Source organism: Fistularia commersonii, chromosome 1, assembly GCF_037954325.1.
Source record: "Fistularia commersonii isolate RoL2024-O1a breed Wild chromosome 1, RoL_Fcom_v1.0, whole genome shotgun sequence".
Taxonomy (NCBI): domain Eukaryota; kingdom Metazoa; phylum Chordata; class Actinopteri; order Syngnathiformes; family Fistulariidae; genus Fistularia; species Fistularia commersonii.
Window position 1 is genome coordinate 11,357,647 of NC_141284.1, and position 22,167 is coordinate 11,379,813.

The 22,167-nt window shown below is 38.1% G+C and overlaps 1 protein-coding gene across 2 annotated transcripts in view; it reads left to right on the forward strand.

Annotated features, from left to right (window-relative positions):
* The window catches only part of scaf8 (SR-related CTD-associated factor 8), a 34,951-nt gene that overhangs the window by 2,994 nt on the left and 9,790 nt on the right, over positions 1-22,167 (forward strand). For both annotated transcript variants that reach the window (XM_086147720.1, XM_086147728.1), the window contains exons 3-11: positions 16,586-16,630; positions 16,824-16,985; positions 17,374-17,530; positions 17,643-17,770; positions 17,918-18,094; positions 18,178-18,254; positions 18,343-18,454; positions 20,914-21,045; positions 21,158-21,267. In XM_086147720.1, coding sequence (XP_086003846.1) covers positions 16,586-16,630; positions 16,824-16,985; positions 17,374-17,530; positions 17,643-17,770; positions 17,918-18,094; positions 18,178-18,254; positions 18,343-18,454; positions 20,914-21,045; positions 21,158-21,267 — 1,100 coding nt within the window. The remainder of the gene's footprint in view (positions 1-16,585; positions 16,631-16,823; positions 16,986-17,373; positions 17,531-17,642; positions 17,771-17,917; positions 18,095-18,177; positions 18,255-18,342; positions 18,455-20,913; positions 21,046-21,157; positions 21,268-22,167) is intronic.

Genomic DNA, 22,167 nt, shown 5'->3' on the forward strand with positions numbered 1-22,167 from the left:
AGTCACCATTATTTTTTAAAAGTACTATGTAGAGTCGACCAGTGATTCTTAAGATATTGCAGGAATTCTCTCAGTGGGCTAATGTAGTACATTGTCTCTTGATTTTGAGGCCAACAGTGATGCATATGTACTCAAATCTGTATGTAGCTTTAAATGATTTATTGGACTGAAAATAAGACTTTATTGACCCCCATTGGTAAAATGCGAGAACAACTAGTTCTTTCTATTAGTTGCCTGTTAAACAGGTCATGACAAAACAATAGCATTACCCAGTTACAGTCCTATTGTATCACAGATATTCCAGGTGTATTTTCAGTGCAACACTGCTATTAGAAACTGCCTTTAAACATGTACATTACTGCTGTGGATTCTTGTGTGTAGTACATTGAGTCATCAAGTAGGCAAGTCTTAATTTCCTTTAGAACAAAATTTGTTATTGTTGGATGCATGACAGATGCACTTATTACTGTTCTAAATAGTGACATGGCGGACTTATAGAGTTTTTCCTGAGGGATAGATACTAAAAGAAATGTAGCTTAACCTCTTAAAAACTAGCATCAACATTTGTGGACATAACATTTTTGGTTGTGAATTTAAATTTAGACTGAGTCTCCCCGTATGTGAACATAATTTTTCTACACTACACTACATCGTGTCAAAAAATTCAGTTTAGTTTTAAAGCTGAGCAGCATTATTATTATCATATTTCTTGGCTTTGGAAAGTGAAGATGTTGACTGAAAAACAATTCTTTGCAAATTATGTTGACTTCCTGTTGCCAGTGGCGATAGTACTCGCAATTACATCACATTAGCTGAAATTGTATGCTATTGTGGTCGTCATAATCAAGGGGACGAGCCACTAGAGCAAGTGAAACAGTCAGGCTGTGAATAGACAGTGAAGCAATGGAATTGCATTACTGTCAATTACACTCCACTTGTACAAATACATGGTCTGAAAAAAAAGACACTTCAGACCAGTGATTCACTGGACTCCAGGCCCGCTGATTAAGTGACGGACAAGGAAAAATTGGTGCAATGTTGTCAATGTATCCATTTATTTTAAATGGAAAAATTCAAATCCTCTAAAGCGAATATTACTGAACAATTAAATATAGGCAATAGAATCCAGTGGAGAATAACATTGACTTTAGTATTCCATGTAGTGTGATGGAGCACCTGGTGTTTAGGCTAATTGTTCACCTCAGAAATATAGTGGTACCAACCAGCTTGTCGTTCCGTCAACCACTCCAGGAAGGTTTTTCCTCCAACACATTGTTAAGGTTTGTGGCAAATAACTTTCAACAGGGACTGGCTGCCCTGCAACACTCTGATGGCAGCAGAAGTGGGTGGATGATTTTTTTCCTTTAAGTACAGCATAGCTCTGTCAGACAAAAGTTGGTACATTAACTTATTTGGGATACAGTTTTGCTGTTACGGTTCATTGCTTTGCAGTGAATGCTTATTTGAACTTAATTTTGACTTTAATATTATTTGGTCGTAATATTTCTACATGGAGAGAAAAAGGGTGTACTTTGTGTGAAAGGTTTTGGACACACTGGTGTACGGTATTTATTAGTGAATATTCATGTGAACTGGCTACACTCTTAGGTAGATATTTAAAATCCCCAAATAAAAGACACAAAAATATAATTAAATTTAGTTTTTAACTGATCATACTGAAAGTTCTGTGTATCCTTTAGTCTGCATTTGAACAGAAACTTGTGTGAGGATTTATTGTGGCCTGATTCAACATCAGTTTTGGCTTCCATTCCATTATCAGATCAAAGATAGTGAATTGATCAGTAACTTCTACACTCTCTTCCAAACATATTGACAATGAACACGACAAGTTCTGTAGTATCATACAAGCACATTATATGGGCACATTAGTTAAAAACCAACCTCAGGAAATTAGGCATACATTCTGCCTGCCTGACAAATTTGTCGATTACATTTCAATTGGCAGATCTGCCCACTCACTACCGACAGCTGTTTGTTTGTTTTATGGTCTACCACAGTTTTTTTTTTTCAACCTTTTTTGAGGTATGGCACATTTTTTGTAGAAAAAAAAAATCCTGCGGGACGCCCCTGAACAAAACTGTTTCAAATTTACACTGTAACTTCATGCATCCGCCACCTAGTAGAGTTGCAGACTGTTTTATTTTCCTGCCTGTTGCCGAATGTAGGTACAGACATAACAATGAACAAATTATTTGCATTCACTGAGTAATCATTTTATGGACCAGTGAAGTGAAATCGGACAACATCCCGTGGCACACATTGGGCCCCTAGTACGAACAGCACATATACATAGAAATGTTGTGTGTGTAATGCTCTCAGGACATGTTTGGATGCGCAAAAATTAACTTTGCGTGGATATTTGTGATGCAAATTTTTGACTTGCTATGTGAATGTGCCTACCACCACATAAGCTCCGTAATTTGACAGTGCAAACTACAAAGTAGTGAAACAAACCTTTATATGCCAAAATATATTCCGCCTAATTTATGAAGTCAAGAGGGATTTGAAAACAATATTTCTTCAGGTGTTTGGGCACTTGTAATTTACACCTAAATGATGAAACAAGAGCACATGCAACCTAATTTCCCCCACATATATTTTGCCTCAAAATGATGCCTTCAAGCTAAATCTAAGGTAAACCTACGGGTTTTCTCTGTTCATGTCACATAAAGATGTTAATACGCATCAGTGGCTGCTGCTCAGTTGTGAGACACAGAGACAACCATCCCACACACGAAGTGAAATGCACTCTTGTTGTTGAGAAAAAAAAACAGTGTAGGGTGATCGAATTGATCAAGAAGAACTCAGTTGAGATAAATTCTGAAATTGACTATGTTTAGACTTTTACATACCTTCTCTATAAATGATGGTCTGAAGTTACATGTAATAGGGCAGCTTTGGCACTACTAGAAGACATAGCGAATTGACGAGTTTGTCTTCAGGGACAACGCTGATCCCCTGGCCAGGAGGACGACTAACTTATCTGACAATTTAGGTTACGAATAGCGATGCCTCTTGATCTCTGTGCTGAACTGGCCCCAGCAATACAAAAGGGCGACTGAGAGAAATTGTTCCTTGCCAGTGCCAGCACTTGTCCTCATCATGATCAGGTTCACAGCAACAAGAGTCTGACAGCTGCAGCTTGCTGATAGGTCAGGCATCTATTGGTCACCCCCTCAATATATACCAATGTGAAGTAACTTCTTTTTACACAAACTAGAATGTTGAGCCATTTTATCTTTATTTTTGCTGCAGTGTGATGTTCCAGTCCTGCTGCATTTACAGCGTCAGTCACACACTCCCACTCAATACATTTTCTTGTGCTAGTTATACCAAAGGGAAAAAAACAACAAATTAAATATGTTGTCTTTCTGCCACCTCCAAAACAAGTACATCAACCTATCATTGTGTGACATTCTTTTTTTCTTTTGTTGTTTCTGTGGTGTGTGCTTTTGTCATTTTAAAAAAAGGTGAAAGCATGCCACATATTTATACTCATTTTTATATTTTTTTAAAGGAAGGGCTCAAGACAGCCCAAGTGGTAAATAAAGCAGCTGCATGTAATTCCTAGTCCAGTGGGATATATCAAGGAAAGGTGTACATGAACAAGCATGTGCAGGAATTCATTCATCTGACATTCAGGGTGGATGCCATCCTTCAGTATGAATGGTGTGCAGACCTTTATTCATGATGCTGCACACAAGTGTTTCAAGTTATTGTGTATGAAAATCACTGGTTTATCAAACAGTGGTGATGTAACGCTGGTTAGAGAGAGAGTAATCGATACACACGTGCTTCAGTATCAATTTTTTTGGGTGGGGGGTTGTCTCTTACATTAAAAACAACTGCTTTGAAGTATATTTAAGTATGTGTATTCTGATAAATCATCGTACACGGGCAGGGCGAAAAACTGGTGCAGTAGGTATTTCAAAATGAATTAATGTGCTACGAAACTTGTCAAAAAAATACCGGTATTTGACTTGCGCAAACCGGGTCCAAGGATGCTCCTGTCTCGGCTTGTGAATAGCTTATTGTATTCAGTATGGATGCAATGAAGCACTGCTAATAGTTACTTTACTGACCACCCCACCTCTTTTGCTTGTACATGTGATATGTGGATCAGACTGGATGTAAATGACAGGTTGTGTAATTTTCCCAAGTGGCCTGTGATCTTGCAGACTTAATGGCAAGTGTGTGACTCCTGCACACAACTGCCTACAAATCTAGAGATGCTGACTTTTTACTGAAATGCAAGATATAATCGTTTGATGGTTGTTCACACAAGACAAACAATTGGCACATGTTGCTTAGCACGGAGGGTGCCGCTCCTGAAAACCCCTTTATGGTGATGGGCACCATAGTACATTGGACTCTACTAATACCCCTTGGTAATGAAGGAACTAGTATTTATAGGCAAATTGCCAATAATTTCACAGGTATATTCACAGGGAATGTTTTGGTTCCTGATCAGTTAGTTACAGAACAAAAAAGGATAAGGGAGGAGAAATTAATTCCTACCTTATTGCTAATACCAGGTCGTTTGGCAAGATTTTTCATGTCATGCTATTTGTTTAAGTCAATTGGGATTTACTTTCTGTATTAACAGTAATAATAATAATAATAGTAATAATAATAATAATATTTATTCAACTAAAAGAAGTGTTGTTTTTTTTAAATCTGTCTTAAAGGCAAACCTAAAGACTTCTAAGTTTATCACCATTCAGTTGTCTTGTACATATTAAACTACTTCTCAGTTAAGTGCATACATTTTTTTTCTAGGCCATAGTGTTTTGCAAGTTTGCATATCTATTTTGACAGCAAGACCTTGAAGTTGTGTGTTGTCACTGTCACTTTACACTAATGGCTGGTTTCCTGCGATCCTTGAGGAATAAATATTCAATATCGTTTTACCACTTGTTAGTAGCAGTATAATAGTATTGTTTTACAAATGGGGGAAAGAAGAGCTGATGGCTCATACCCCTCATGTCCAGGACACCAGCCTCTAATTGTGAATATTTTATCAGTTTTTTACCTCTTGTTCTAAGAGTAATTATTCTGATGGTTTTGCTTTGCCTTATGTTGCTTGTGAATAATACCTCTTTCCCCTTCCCTCAGCAGCTCTCCCAGCTCCCCCAAAGCACTGAAAGTGAAGCAGGAGGATGGGGTGGAGAGAGTTACAAAGAGATAAGAGAATCCCTAACCAGCTTAGGTAGGAGTATGGGTTGTTTCACAAGGAAGCTGGAAGAAGAGAAAATCGTTAACATTTCATTTGTTCCCACACACTAAGAAAAGCAGCTTTTTTTTTGCTTTTGCCACTGTGGGTCATGCATTTGATTTTAAAGCAATAGTCAGTCATTGTGGTCAGTCATGATTTGAACTCTCACTTATGTTGGAATTAAGTGTGATATTGTTAATTGTTGGCTATCTTGTGAAGTTTTCTTCCTTTCTTACCAGACTATTTTTGACCACATAATGCAGTTGACTTCCCTTGATTGTTAGTTTGTAATTTCAGAGTTCCTGCACTGTGCACATAGCAGAGTTGTTTAATCATTTTGGGGTAGCCACATTGTTTACTGAAAATTATACTTACCGTGGAACCTTGACATAAGAGTTAGAGTTGTTCCATAACCAAGCTCGTAACTCAATTTGCTCAATTTGCCCCCAAAAACCACACAATTTATGCTGTTCGTTTAAGAAAAAAGTAGTTTATACTTTTTAAAAATGTATCAAAGAACAATACAGAAGAGAATATGAAGAAATAAACTCATTCTATTGATTGTAATTACCTTGAAGGTTGGACAACAATGCCTTTGGTGAGAAGGTGGAGGGAGTTTTCCATTTTGTGACAATGGATTGTTAAATTTAACTTGCACACTATGCTACACTTTATCGCTAAAGTCATTTAGTAATGGAGTGAATGCCGGTCCTCCTTTAAAACGATTAGACCATCCCTGACTGTCTTTGAACGACTCATCTGATGCTGGCGTGTTGTGGCTTCACGGTATCCCACCGACTTCTCCATATCTTAATGGTCAAGTCCCCAAAATGCACAACTTACTCATGCTTTTTCATGGTTATCACTGGGCTACCTAGTGGCAGGCGGCACTCATCTATTTTTAAATGGTACTTCACAGGCAGCTGTGACCATGTTGATGTAAAACCCGTATCCCTCACAACTCAGATCTTAGTTCTTTTCACATAGCAAAAAATTTAACAGTGACGGCTTGTATCTCGAAAACTCGTAAGTTGGTGCACTCATAAGTCAAGGTTTCACTATTTAATCAAGGGTGTACTGTATACACCTAGAGAGTGCACTGATCTTAGTTGAATGTTTTTGAAATGACACGCCTTAATGATCTTGATCGTTAGTCCTTGAAGATTTTGGCTTAGTCAGTGTCTTAATAAGAATGCTCCCTTGAGTGTTAGTGTTACTGTCTGAAGAGACTTTTTATGGAACCTTAAAAGGCACTTTTCAAACAGTTCAGTTTTTTAAGGGTATGTTTTAAAGAACTGAAAGGTGCGCTCGGTGCATGAAGTCATAGTAAGTGGTGTGGCTGTGAGCAGCGGGGCTCCAGGGGTCCTCTGTACCAGAAAAGTATAATTTATTAAGTTATTTTCACTCTCCGATTTAATGAGGCAATTTCAGGTGATTGTAGGTGTTCAATTTGGATATTACCCGTAGTTAGCCAGCCCAGGCATCTGTAAGTGTAAATACAAGGTGCACATCAGTAACATAATTCAGAAACCTCAAGTCAACCATTCATTGTCACTTAAAAACACTATTATAAATAATATTTGCATGCAAATGTCTCAGTGTACTGAGTAGTACACTGAGACAGTGTTCAATTTGGATATTACCCGTAGTTAGCCAGCCCAGGCATCTGTAAGTGTAAATACAAGGTGCACATCAGTAACATAATTCAGAAACCTCAAGTCAACCATTCATTGTCACTTAAAAACACTATTATAAATAATATTTGCATGCAAATGTCTCAGTGTACTGAGTAGTACACAGATCTCCAAAATGCAAATATCTCAGTGTGCTAAGTAGTATTCAGATCTCTAAGATTTAAGAGGTTAGGAAATGTTTACAGATATAGTTGTGGCTTGTTCATGGTGATGGCTGTCACCCTAACATTTGAATTATGTTTGTTTGAATACGACTAAAATCAACTGAACTTTTTATTTTCCAGGAAAGTAGGAAATTTTCATGCCAGTGGGGCAGGAATTGGAATTTTAGATGACCTTAAGAAGTGAACACTTTTTTTTCCATTTACTACTAGTCTGGTTTCATACGATGCAGTCAAGTATTTTTAATTGGGCTGGATTTTCAGCCTTACTAATATTCTTAGAGCACTTGGTAAGTTTCTTTGATTTCCTCGAAATCTTCTGATACTGCATGGACCTGTTTGAATTTTCAGGATTCAGGCTTACTACGATAATAGTGAATGTATTGGTAGAAGGATGCTGAGGTTGGAACTGCCAGCCAGGAGGCCTAGAGGGAGACCAAAGAGAAGACTTATGGTTGTAGTGAAGGAGAACATGAAGTTAGTCGGTGTTAGAGAAGCGGATGAAGGGAATAGGATTGAGGAGGTTGACTGGCATTGGCGACCCCTGAAGGGTGCAGCCAAAGGGAACAGAAGAGACATGTTACAATGATTGTGTATAATGTCTTGGATATACAGGACTGTTTCAGAAAATTAGAATATTTTGATTAAGTTTTTTTTATCTTCTGTTATGCAATTAAAATAACAAAAAATACTTTTTTATGATATTCTAATATTTTGAGATAGGATTTTAGAGTTTTCTGAAGATGTAAGCCATAATCAGCAATATTAAAATAATAAAAGGTTTTGCAATATTTAATTTGATTTGTAATGAATCCATAATGTATGACATTTTTGTTTTTGTAATTGCATTACAGAAGATAAAGCACTTTATCATAATATTCTAATTTTCTGAGACAGTCCTATAATTCAGATTTTTATAAAAGTACAGATCCCGTATACAAAGATTTTGAAATACACCTTTAAGATGAATTAATCACAGTAGAGACCATAAGTTGAATACTTGAGATTGGCTCAAAGCTTTGTGTTTGTAAATAATGCTCCTGGTTGTGGTTTGGTTAGTTTTACTCAGCTGTTTTCATTCTTGCTTTACAGTGGAAATGGCAAGATTATTAATGTTATGATAGCTTTAAAATAGAAAGTACATTTAATTTCACAAGAATTACTGGGTACATGATCAAACAAATTTAATTATCTTTATGAAGTAAAGGTTTGCAATGTAATAATATGATTTTATGCATAGGTTACTTTTTGCTTTGTATCAAGCCGAGGACAGAATTCAAATATTTCAGAAGCAATATGGACATGAAAAATAAATAAAATGCAATGAAAAGACATACTTTAAAACAAAGCTGAACCATACACACAGGAACTCAGGCAGCAACCTCTCAGCATTTGAAACCATCCCAAGGTTTTCTGGAAAAGCTATTAAAAAAAAAAAAAACACAGACATAAAAAAACAAAAATGAAAGAAGTAAGATCAGTCCACGTCTTTTGCAGTATGTTCAATTATCAGCAAAGTGTTGATGAAATACTGGAATTTTGAAACATTTTTTTCAAAATTTGTGCTGGGGACAGCGTGTACTTTGTTATGATTCTTGTAAAACGTCTAGCTATTGTGCTTTGGCATTTCAAGGAATGCTTTGCAAAGGATGGTAAAGACTTTAAGGTGCAAGTAGTCAATAACACTGCTTCAAGATTACAAAAATTCTTGCATAATTTCTTGAAAATGTTTTGCCTCTGTAAAAAAAACTTCTTGGAAACTGGAGAAGTCTGTTGTCAACGAGAGTTATCAGTCAATACAAGAAAAGTCAGAATGTAGATGTTACATTTTTCATTTCATCATGTCGTCTAGATTTTTAATAATTATCTACCATCTTGTTATTAGCGGAAGTGTTTGGCTGTCAAGTGATTCGTAAAATTTAGTTTTTATTTCACAACCGAATAGTCCGATACAAAATTTAAGTCCTGTGAACCGACTGCAAAGCTCTCAAGGTTTGTGTACCAACTCGTGCTTTCTTTATCTGTCGCACACCGCAATACTTATAATAAAATTAATTTCAAGCACTCAAATGGTTACTTGCATTGCATAAGCTCCCCTCTTACATGTTGCTCTGTCCATCAGAATTAATACGCGCATGTATATTTAACTAGGTAGAGGGAAATTTGAAGGGACAAAATGTTATATAAATTGATTTTTAAATCAGATTTCAACTGATAAGAGAGAAGACTTTTTTGGCTTGGCATTTTTACAAGCAAACTACTGTAAATTTATTTTGCCTGGCCTTTTGGGGCAACTTTAAATACAGTAATTGAATTGAATACATTATTACATCATTTTTTTTGTTGAACCAATGATTTAATCCAGTAAAACGAATCCTGCACATATAATTGATATTCTTTTGTCTTTCTTTGTATGAGTAAGAACATTTATTGCCATCATATTTACTACATTTATCATCTCTGCATATTTTTTGATTCAACCTCAGATTTTTTTAAGTGTTCCTTGGCCATTTATTCTTACCATTCAAGTCCACAATAATAATAAATACCATAATGAAAACCAGCATTTCTAAACTAGATGCCAGTACACAGCAACAAACAGCAGTTTATCCATAGTCTTTTTCAAGCTTAACAGAGGAATAGATGGCAACCATACTAAAGACAGCTGTCACTGGTTATTCCCTGATAGATTAATTGTTGTCCTCTCTGCGCACTTTAAGATAACACTATTACAGAGGATTGCCAAACCTTTTTGGCTACTTTTCAAATGACCACGTCAAAAGGATGCATATGTATATGCCGAGTATACATTGTATTTTAAAATATATATTGTTTACCTTGCATAACAGTATGAATATATATGGAACAATTCAATTCTGTGCATTTGTGGCCATGACCTTCCTCACGTCTTACACAAAATGGAGTCAGCCAGGTTTTACATAGTCTGTACAGTAGTTGCTGGTAGCCCGCCTCAGACAGACTTCCAAATCACCATCTGTCATATATTTGATATTAAGATTGAGATCTCATACTGGCTATATTGTATGTGAATCAAATGGGGATGAAATACAGGTTAACTTTTCTTTATGACGTGATCAATCCACACTATTTTCTGTAGCTCGCGGTTCGCTTGTTTTTACAGTGCGCAGTGTCCTGAGTGTAGAGTTTATTTTCAGAAGCAGGGCTCCTCAATCAACCCCTGTTGCCTTTATGTTGGATTAGTAGAGCACGGTCAGTGTGTTAGGCACCCGTGTCTTTTGCTTCTGCAAACACTTTGTATGTTAAGGTGACATACCTGATTAAAATATGATTCTTTAGATTAGTCATGAGAAATGTTTTTCTTTAATACAATGGTCCTGCGAATTTAGGGGGTATGGACCTAAATGCAACGCCAAGACTCTGTACCGATGGGGTCATTAAAGAACAAGGTTACAGTGGTTCCAGTTGCAGGTAAACGGTTAGTGGCAGCAGAAAGCAGATGAAGCGGGGAAGTGGAAGGCAAGCATGGGCGAAGCTGAGAGGAAAGGCAGACAACGCTGGAGTTAGACAGGTCCAGCAGAAGAGTACAGGGCGGGTTTGGTCGGCACCTGGAAGACGGACGCTGTCATTCAGAATCTCCATCAGGAGACTCGATGAAACCTGTCACCAGAACGGGAGGGAGAGAGCAAAAGGGTAAAAGGACCTGGCAACCAGTGTAACTCACGCCCAGGTCTTTAAGCCCGCAATAATTGCTTGCAATGAGCTGCAGCTGTGAGTCCGGTGATGAGCACCAGCTGTGAGCTGAGCAGACAGAACTGTGACATTTCCTGATCTTTCATTGTAAATTCATTATGATGTGTCTTACTGGAACACAGACTCAAGCACACATACTTTCTGTTCTGTATTTCAGGCTTTTACAAGTGTAATAGAGACAGTTCTAATTTTGACAATCCCGCTTTCCCTTTTTATTTTCAATTAGAGGAGCTATGCATTGGGAATACCTGGTCACCTTGTACGGGTAATTCCAATATTTTTCCTTTTGTTAGAGTACAATTAGTTTATGGTACTTTTTCATCGATACTTATTCCAGTACCGTTTGACCCATAAAGGAACACATGGTTGCACACTATCCAATAGTAATTGTATTGCAAGGATAGTAAGAATCAAAGTTATGAACATAAATACTTCTGAGAAATGCTTATAAAATGACAAAACTAGAGATCAGTAAGTTTATTGAATAAAAGATGAAAATGTATGTTTTTACATTATAACAAGAATTACAATTTAAGCAGTTAATACACATCTCTTCATTTCACCTAAAATGATAATTTATAACCTGATTTATACAAAATTTGTCACTATTCTCTGATACATTTCAAACATATGAACCTTTACACTTCTCAGCTAAATGGAAGAGTGGGGAACATGGCTTCATCTAAGATTCACATAGCTCAGTTGAGTATTTGGGTTACTTTATTAAAACAATGGTTAATTTAGTTTTTAGTCACTTATAATACTAGCTCACCTGTATCTGTGTCCTCATGGCAATGTGTAGCCTCTTAAAGTTTAAGGGAGTGTTGTCGCTGCTCTGTGGCACCACTTTATTTTATCGCCTTTGGCATTGGGTGACAAATGGCACCAGACTGTGCTTTTCTTTGTCTTGGTCATCTTTGCACCTACTGAGGAGCAGTGTGAAGACATTAGACATTGCATGACTGAGGCTACACACTGAACTTTTGCCCATGTCTTCTGATTGACTACCTCATAGCCTCACAAGGAACTTTTGGCACTTCCTAGAACTTTTTCAGGAACAAGGCCACTTTTTGTATGTTTGGACAGCACAGGAACAAGGAGCCATGGCCAAGTTCCTCGAACAATTTAAGCTCCTATTCTGAGGCAGGGTCTTAAGGTTACATAGGAACTCATATGTTTTAGGTATTTGGCGAGTGTGAAACTACTAAGTCACTGCCATTACCAAATATCTCTTGCAGACTGCTGAGTTTCATTTATAAATAAGCTTGGAGTAGGCTAATGGTGGAGTTTTTTCACAATGCAAAGCAGTGCAGGCAGAAAATTAAAGCACTTAAACCCATTTGATAGTCCATGATTATTAGTCCTACCATGCAGAACATAAATCCCATGCCATCTTTGTTCTCCACATTGTTCATTTTGTCATCTTGTTCTTCGTGGTGGTTTGTTTTGAGTGTGGTGCGTAATGTACACATCACCAACACTTCTGTCACACTGTTCTCTGTTGTCCCTCACTCCCTGAGCAAATGCAAAGCTAAGCGGTTACCCAGGGGGAAGGTAGTTCCTACAAAGAAATTCAATCTGGATACATGGTATTTGGCCCTTGTATGAACGGTGTATAATTGTATGATCGATGCCAGAGCATGGTCCACATTGCTAGTTGTAAGTCGGGCTCATTTCCCTTGCGTGTTGGACTATGCCAAGGCTGTTCTTTGTCACTGATTCTGTTCATAACTTCTATGAACCAGGGTGTTGCCAGGGTGTTGAGGGGATCCTTTTGGTGACCCCAGGATTGGTTATGTGAATGATGTAGTTCTGTTAGCTTCATAGGACCATGATCTCTGGCTCTCGCTTGGAGTGGTTCACAGCCGAATGTGAAGCAGTCGGATGAGGGTCAGCACCTCCAAATCTGAGACCATGATTCTCGGGCAGAGTCGGGTTGGGTGCTCCTCCGTCAAGGAGGTGGTCCTGCCCAAAGTAGAGAAGTTCAGGTATCTCAGGTCTTTCACGAGTGACGAAAGGATGGAACAGGAATTCAACAGGCAGGTCAGTGTAGCATCAGCAATGATGCAAACTTTGCACCAGTCTGTCCTGGTGAAGAAGGAGCTGAGCCAAAAAGCAAAGCTCTCAATTTACTGGTCGATACATGTCCCTACCCTCACCTATGGGCATGAGCTGTGGGACTGAAAGAGCAAGATCGATGATCCAAGGGAATGAGCTTGAATGAGCTGAAGTGAGCTTTCTCTGTTGGGTCTCTGGGCTCTACAAAGAATAAGCAGTTACAATACATACTTATGTATGTATGTATATACATTAAAATGTACGTTTGTCCTTTTTAGGTGTGTTGAAATCTTAAATATGATTATAATTGTTTTAATATTGAAGAATCCGAATGCGTGTCTTAATTTGAAATATTATGATTAAATAGCTGACAATGTATTTATCCATTTTTAATGAATAGCAGTACTAAAAATCATAAAAAGACAAACTGTTCAGGCTTTTAGGAAGACCAAAAGAGGAAAATTTTGGATGAAGTGAAAGACAGAAGTCAAAATAAGCTTCAAAGTGAAGACCAACAAAGAAGTATGAGTCGGCCAAAGTCTGCAGACACACAGAGTGCTGTGTTGACTGGCCGGATGAATCTCATCAACTTCCTCTGTGGTTGTGCTGTGCCTGGTCGTTTGTCATCAAATGCTACTTCAACAGTCGCAGGTTCTTGACATCCTCACAGGAGAACATTTAGCATCTCCTGCCTGTGGCCTTTTTTTGAGTGAGCTTAACTCATTTCCCAAGAACCTTTTGTATGCTTGTGAAAGAAAACAGTAGGCACAGCGTTTGGGCTTAGTGTCTGTTTAAAACTAGGAGCGCCTGTGAGCTCTTTCAGCAGGCTAGCTCATCTAATTGTGGATCCTTGGGAAGTTGTGTAGGTCTATGAGCGACTTCCCACTCCTTTGTTCTCTTCTTGTCCCTTGGAAAGCTGTGCAGACTAACATAAGTCCCTTTGTTTCCCCTGGACTTAAAACCACACCCCAAAGCAGCACAATGCGGCATTATTACTGTATATACTCAACCAATATTGGGCAAAAAGTTAGCACTAGTGGAAAGACGAAGTTAACATGAGCAGCCTGTAGATGTCATCAACCCAGCTTGCAGTCTCTCTATTTTTAGTCTTTGTTACAGTCATGCTCGAAAAACCCAGCTCACATAGGTATGTTGTGGAGAAAGGGAGCAAAGCCGAAATATCTCTGCTTACCAGAAGGGCGAACTCCTTAGCAACAGTCCGACATGTGTATCTACCTGCAACTGTTTGAACAGCAGCAGGCAAGTACACAGGTTAATTTATTACCTGTTGCCATCTAGTGGAAGAGCATTTAATTGTTCTGCCAGTCACTGTATGCTATCTGCATAGATGGATGTACAAAGACACATTATTTGTGTTGAATAAATAATTTTTAGACCAATCAGGTGAAAGTGGGCATTTTTCCATGGCACACATGATGATCTTTCATGGCACAGTAATGTGCCACGGTGCAGTGTTTGGGGAACACTAAAGAGATTGATCCTATAGAAATAGGTGTCTCCATTTTTTTTCTAACAAATGGCGAGTATTTCATTTATCAGGTTCCTTATGCCTGTTCAAGAGAAGAAGAGGCTTTCTTAAGCCTCACTTAAAAACAGATATTTCTCTCCTTTGATCCACCACCTTAAGGATATTAAAGGGCGTGCTCATTCATAAAAATATAAAATTTAGTTTTTGTTTTTTTTTGTTTTAAAAACCAGATCCGGCAGCCAGCAAGCCATGACAAGGTAGCAAATTGCTGGCATAATACGCAGTAAAAATATGAAATATATAAAATATATAAAATATACTGTTTTTGTATTTTGTGTTTTTATATTTGTGACAGACTTTCTTGTTAGTGTGTTAAATAAATATTCTAAAATTATGTAATGAAAATAATGGGAAACATTTTTAGATTTAGGAAGGCTTTTCTCTAAACTCTTCAAATTGACACTGAACCTTATTAAGCAAGCTTCACGAAGGACTACAGAATCTTGCAGAAACTATTTTATAGGTTTTTTTTTTCTTACCTCTATTCCAGAAAACCCTAATAAAATCTAAGAAGTTTTTCTTGTTTAGTGTGTGTGTAGTGCATTTGTTTTGCTAAAAAGAAACTTGAAGGGTGCATATCCATCTTAACAAATGTTTAGGAAAATGAATTTTTTACAAACACACACACACACACACACACACACACACACACACACACACACACACACACACACTAATATACTTAAGGTATTTTTCTGCAAATATTAGTAGAACTATGAAGAAACAAAAACAGACACTTTGCAATAATAGTATAACACTGTCTTCATTATAGATCACTAGACTCAATAGTTATATGTCATTCTGTTTGTAAACAAGCAATAGACTAAAAACAATGCAGCTACTGACAGTGATCATTAAACTGCAGGAAGTTAAGATTAGATATACTTTATTGATCCCCATAGGTGAAATTATTTTGTCACAGTAGTGCAACAATGACAGAATCAATGAGTATAAATATAAATACCGGTAAAAGAGACAATTAAACAATAGCAAAAGACATCCACAAATAGACAGTAGAGTGAACAACAGCAAGGATAAGAATCGACCAAATGGGGAAAAATAGTTGCTTTTTAGAGCTGCAATAGACCTGTTGAATCTGTTTGGAAACAAAAACAACAACAAAAACCTCTGTCCTAAATGTGCCCTCTAAAGAATTTCACCTTTCTGTCATTCATTGAGGAACAGGTTCAGCAGAGTATCTTGCTTTTCACCATTGTTATTCCTGTATGACAGACAGAAGGCAGACTATCCCACAAGAAAATCAATGTAGTGGCAAAAAATATTTATAACAGAGCATAGCAAGCTGTATGGCTGGTGGAACTTTGGTTGTGCTTCTGCCTCACAGCTCGAAGGATTCTGGTTCGATACCCACAGGGGGCGTTTCTGTATATTTGCATATTCTCCCCTTGTCTGTGTGGGTTTTCCTCCAAGCGTCCAAAAACATGCATAAGGTTAATTGGAACTATGTAGGCCTGTAATAGACACCAGGGTGTACCTTGCCTTTCGCCCAATGACAGCATCCCCATGAACCTTAGTGCAGGATAAGCAGTAGATTATTGTTATCATATTATTATTTTTATTATTATTATATAATAGATCGATAGATGTATGGCTAACCCTAAAACAACATATAAAACGAAAGTTCCTGATCAACATTTGTTTGATTGCTCCATATTTAGTAAATGCCGCTACTAATTTGGCGGTAAACCCAAGTCTAAGACAGAAGCAAACCCATTATGATCTGCAAGAATTGAAGCAGCTGCAAAATCAAAAGATTTTTTCATTTTTCACAAATTGAAAAATGCAGTATAAAACTACCAAAAAGCTCGAACTTTGCTGACACCCATTGCTGCATATCTTGATAAAGCATAATGTTCGACATATTACGTAATGCAATGCTTTTCAAGAGGTGAATTGCTCAGAGCAGCAACTTTCATGCATGCCCAAATGTTTCTAGTGGCATGGAAACCCTGGACTATCTTCATAAATGGAATTTCCTAAAGGATCAAATTCAATTTTATTTCTGTTGTGATATTTTACAATAGCTACTCTTGATTTAATTTCATCTTGCACTTACACCATTTTCTCAGTGTGGGTCTGATTTGGTAATGTTATAGCAAAACATAGGAAAATGCTGTCTTTTCCTCTCTTTCAGTTCTACAAGCATGTTGTCCAGAGTGTGGAGAAGTTCATACAAAAGGTGAATTGTTTTTCAAAATGATTGTTCGGGTCACAAAGAATTAAAGAGCTACACAGCATCATATTGTAATCTGTATTTAGTGGTTGAATTCAAACATTCAATGCACTTTTCATTTGCAAGTTAATTTTAGTTGACCTAAATTAACACACTTCCTTTTGGCACTTACGCAAGTAATCTGTTGATTTATTCACAGTGCAAACCAGAATACAAGGTCCCAGGGCTATATGTCATCGACTCAATTGTCAGACAATCCCGTCATCAGTTTGGCACAGAGAAGGATGTTTTTGCCCCACGCTTCAGCAAAAATATCGTTGCAACATTCCAGCACCTGTACCGCTGCCCTTCAGATGATAAGGTCTGATTTGGTGTTTTTCTCAATTTTTTTGTTTTGACATTATTTGATCAGTTTTAGAAAAAAAAACAAATGCATTAATAAATCAGGCTGGAGTTGCTGAGTTACTGGTTGTCTGCATTTTTCTATTGTTCTGTTTTAAAACTCAGTGGGTTTATTATCATCCTTTTCAGCCTGACCTGAAATGTGTCTTTAGCACCCACTATTTTTTCATTTTAATGTTATGTAACTTCTGCTGCTGTCATTATTTTGTGCTCCAGTCTTACTGATTTATTTCTCTTATTTTTTTTTAGCCATCACCTATCCTGAAAGTATTTTTTTGCACCTTGTATTAAGAAACTATTTAGTGGTACATCACTTTTGCTTTTATCATTTGTAATTGAATTTCCAGAGTAAGATAGTTCGGGTCTTGAATCTGTGGCAAAAGAATGCTGTCTTCAAGAGTGACATCATACAGCCCCTACTCGATATGGCAGCAGGGATTCCTCCTCCAACCATCACACCCATCATGCCAAGCAGTGCTGCACCAGTCAATAACACTACACCTGGTCAGTTGGTCAACACACTAGTCAGTCGGAATGCACTTACATTGTAATGATATTCCAACACCAGGTTTCCTGGTGGCCACAAGTTTTAATAAGCTTGTCTTTCTGTTTCCAGGCACTCCTGCTACCCCGGCAACCCCAGCCAATATAGTTCAGGGTCTGCCTGACTGGACTTCACAAATTACCAACACAGACACTGTGGCTGCTGTGGCACAAATCCTACAAAGTCCTCAGGGACAACAGGTTAGCTACAACTAACATACAACTAAAGATGTATTACTCCCGTTAAATTAACGTGGGTGAATTTAAATTGAAATACATACATCGTCTAGCCTCTCTCTCATAAAAGTGTGACAAATGTTAAGTGTTTCGAACTGTTACTGGTCACAGCTTCAACAACTAGTACAAAGTCTGCAAATGCAACAGCAGAAGCCCCAGCCATCCTTGCTACAGGCCTTAGATGCTGGTCTAGTTGTGCAGTTACAAGCTCTGACTGCTCAACTCACTGCCGCAGCTACTGCTAACAGCCTCAACCCACTGGAGCAGAGGGTCACTTCTTTTAATAAGGTAACAAGGACCTCTCAGGGCTAAATTTCTCTTTTCTTTCTATTCATTGTCTCAAAATATGACAATTTTGTGTCTTTTTACAGAAACTTTTGGGTCCTTTTGACTTTGGGAATGATTCTGACCGCAGTGAGGAATGTAAAAAGGATAATTCATCACAGTTGTAAGATCACATTTTCTTATAAATCCTTATTAATCAAAATGAAGAGTGACAGCAAAATCAATATAATGAAATTATTTACCTTTTCCAGATCAGTAGTAACAGAACCCATAAACAGCTCACTGTTCCACCAACTAGCTGAGCAGTTACAACAGCAGAATCTGGAGCAGTTTCAAAAACAACTGTTGGAGCACCAGCAGAAGGTAAAGCTCAACACAGATCTCACACTTTCCAAAGGCAGATGATGTGGGCATTTATTGTTCCATATTGACATGGTTGCAAGGGACCGTTTGAGCACCCCATGAAGCATGAGTTGTGTGTGTGTGTCTTAAATTCTGCTTTGTTTTGCTTCTCTGTGGACTTTGTTGATGGTGACTGAGGCAGTGGATTGTTAAGGAGTTGAAGCTTATATATTTTAGTACCGTATTTGCCAGACTATACGTCGCTCCGGAGTACAAGTCGCACCAGCCAAAAATGCATAATAAAGAACAAAAAAAACATATATAAGTCACATTTCAGTATATGTAGCATTTTTTGGGGGGGGGGTTATTTAACAAAATCCAACACCAAGAATAGACATTTCATCTTGAAAGGCAATTTAAAATGAAAATAGAATAGAGAACAACAGGCTGAACAAGTATAGCCTATATGACGCATAAACAACGAACTGAGAATCTGCCTGGTAGGCTATGTTAACGTAACATATTACAGTAAGAGTCATTCAAGTAACGATAGCATATAGCACATGCTACAACCAAACAATCTGTGTCACTCTTAATCACTAAATCCAATGAAATCTTCATCTTCGGTGTCACTTCTGAACAACTCAGCCAACTCCGATGGTAGACAATGTGCCGCTTCCTCATCTACCGGTACATCGCTTACGTCAGAGTCATCGTCACTTGCAGTTCCAATTATTCCAGCCTTTCTGATCCCGAAAGGATGGCGTCCTTGCTCTGATAGAGAGGCGCTTGCGTTGCATGATGTGGTAACACGAGGAAGGTCCTCCCGCAAAGTCATTTATATTCATCTCCTTGGCAGACAACTGTCCTGTTGACAAGCCTCTCCCGGCAGTACGTTGTTCATGCACCCATGTGTGAACTCGTTCCTCTAGCCGTGGCCAGCTAGCTTTTAGCCTGCGATTAGCTTTTTTAGTTTTCTTCATTTCAGTAAGAGTAACTTCCGCTTTTCGCCAGTCCCTTACAAGTTTCTCATTAACTTCAAACTTTCTCTCTGCTGCTCGATCGCCATTTTCGGCTGCATATTTCACTACTTCCAGCTTGTAACCTACAGAATATGATTTTCTTTTCGGTGCCATTTTTGTTCAGCCCTTCTCAGTTGTTTTATAAGTTGTTGAAATGATCAATTTTCATAGGTACAGAAGTAGCAGGTAGCATCTTTTTTCACAACGCACTTCTGCCATGACCTGCCCCCGCTGAACTTTGTTTGGTTGGCGTGTGTGTATGACTATAGCTGTTATATTAAAGACACACACGCAGACACAGACACACACACACACACACACACACACACACACACACACATCAGAGCAAGAGAGCTCAATTATTTCACACATAAGTCGCTCCAGAGTATAAGTCGGTACAGTGTCAGTACCTCAGGGTAGTATAAATAAGAATTAGTGAACACACATACAGCAGTTGTGTGTTCACAACTGTACAGTTTCCGGTATTGATGGTTTATAATTGTGACATAATCTTCCTCCTGTAATTTCCTGTAACTTTCTCTTGTTCTGTTCTTATATTACCAAAGAAGTATAGACCTTTCTACGGTCCTATCTACAGACAAGTTAAATTAACCTGGATATTGGCATCAATTAGGCTCAAAGTTGTCCTTAAGGACTCAATTTCATCTGTAACTTAGAGGATACAAATACTACAGTATATAAGTAGTTTCTAGATTCTGGGGATTTAAGTTTTATGTAATTATTCTCTATAGTTCACTTTACCTTAATGTTTTAGAATTTTACATTTTTAGAATTTTGTTGTGAGAAACTAGTGAAATACTCTGAATAGAAAGTTCCATGAATGTCTCTTCATTAAACAATTTAACAGTTAGCATTAGAAACATTATTTCAGTGTCAATTCAAAATTCAAAATCAACAATTTTGGAAATTCTGTACAAGTGGCAGTGTACTTTTGGCTTTTTATGTTTATGTGGGGTGGTGTCAGCCATATATAGCGAAGAAAAAATGCATTATTAGTGATTATGTGTAGACGTAATTAGCTTCAAATGCCTATCCACACTTACATGACAGGACTTCACCCTTAACTGGGTTTGTTTTTACCAATGTTTTTACCAGAATGAGTCAACTGAAAAATGTCACCATGGGGGGAGGCATACTATACCAGTTAAGAAAATACCTGTGAAGGTTCTCAGTCATCCAGTCAGTGGTGAATTCGTGTCAAAATCTTCTTGTCGTGGCAACTGGACTTGAATTTCTTCATTTGAAGACGTTACATTGCTCATCTGAGAACTGAAGAAGCCTCTCAGATAAGCGGTCCAACGTCTTTAGGAGAAGAAATTAAAGTCCAGTTGCCACGAGAAAAAGATTTTGACAAGAATTAAGTTAAGAAAATGTTAACCAATTATCAGAATAATCATTCAAAGCAATTCCGACAAATGCGCCTTAACTTTTTTCTAGGCAATGAACATTGAAGGACAGGACCCGATCTTTGGACAAGAAAACTCAGTTGCAACTGCTCAGAATAGCATTCAGCCACAGCTGCCTGAGCCAGAGAACAAGTTGGATGATTCAATAGACAACCAGCAGCAAGTATGCCAAGCCATCAGTCTGTATTGTATTTATGTGCTTTTATAACTTCCAACATAAGAGGGTGTAATTTGGGCTGTGTCTAAAGGTTTTGTGTGTTTTTCAATTTCTTTAGGACATGGATCTTGATGAAGGCCCTGATGGAATGGAGGAGGAGAGCTTCGAGGCAGAGGAGAAGAAGACAGTTCGTGCACGTTCTAGAACACGTTCAAGATCCCGTTCACGGTCAGTCTTTACTCACTTATTCAGATCCAATATTATAACTTTCAACTTGAAATGGTATGCTGATGACTGAAAATTTTTCTGACTGAAAAAGTCTTCCCATTCAGCCAGGAGGAGCCAAGAGAGCCCCCCCTTCCAATGTCTCTCAAGCTCTGTACAGTACAATCTGAGCAATGCCTTCAAAGATTGATGGAACCTCTCCAAGAATCCCTGACTTTGAGGGTGATCAGTGGATGAGCAGCCCTCAACTGATTCAACACCTCTGCAAACATATGAAGTGAAATTAGATCCCTTGTCTGTCTGAATGGTCATAGGAATACAAAACACAGAAAGAATTTATGACAATGCCATAATCACAGACTTTGTATATATAGATCTTACAGGGGAAACAGCTAGTTATCAAATATGCTGACCTATTACTGTAGCTAAAAGTGTCCCTGATTTAGATGGGCACAAAGGGCCCACACAGTCCACAACCAGATGTTGGAATGGCCTACACACCGGTTGAAAAGGAGAAAGAAGAGCTGCGGGTATCACTTGATTTCCAGTTAGCTGACAAGTATGGCCTGTTTTAACAAAGAGAGCAACATCCCTCTTAAGTCATCATTAGAAAAATGCCTCATTATTTGGCCATAGGTTTTCTTTACTCCAGTATGCCTGTGCGGTCTTCAAAACAGAATGTCTAAACCCTTAGGGCAGCAAAAACCTGAAAGACAGGGCCAGCAGTATCTTAATCACTGTAAGGTAGCCATTTACGCATCAGAATATGATTTTCCGGAAAATAATCTGAAACTGCCTCGACGTGCCCTGGAAATTGGACATGATCGAATAAACCTGCAAGGCCTCTATCTGCCTGCTGGCCTGCTGCAAGCTCTCCATGCACAAATGGAACTGGGAGTGATG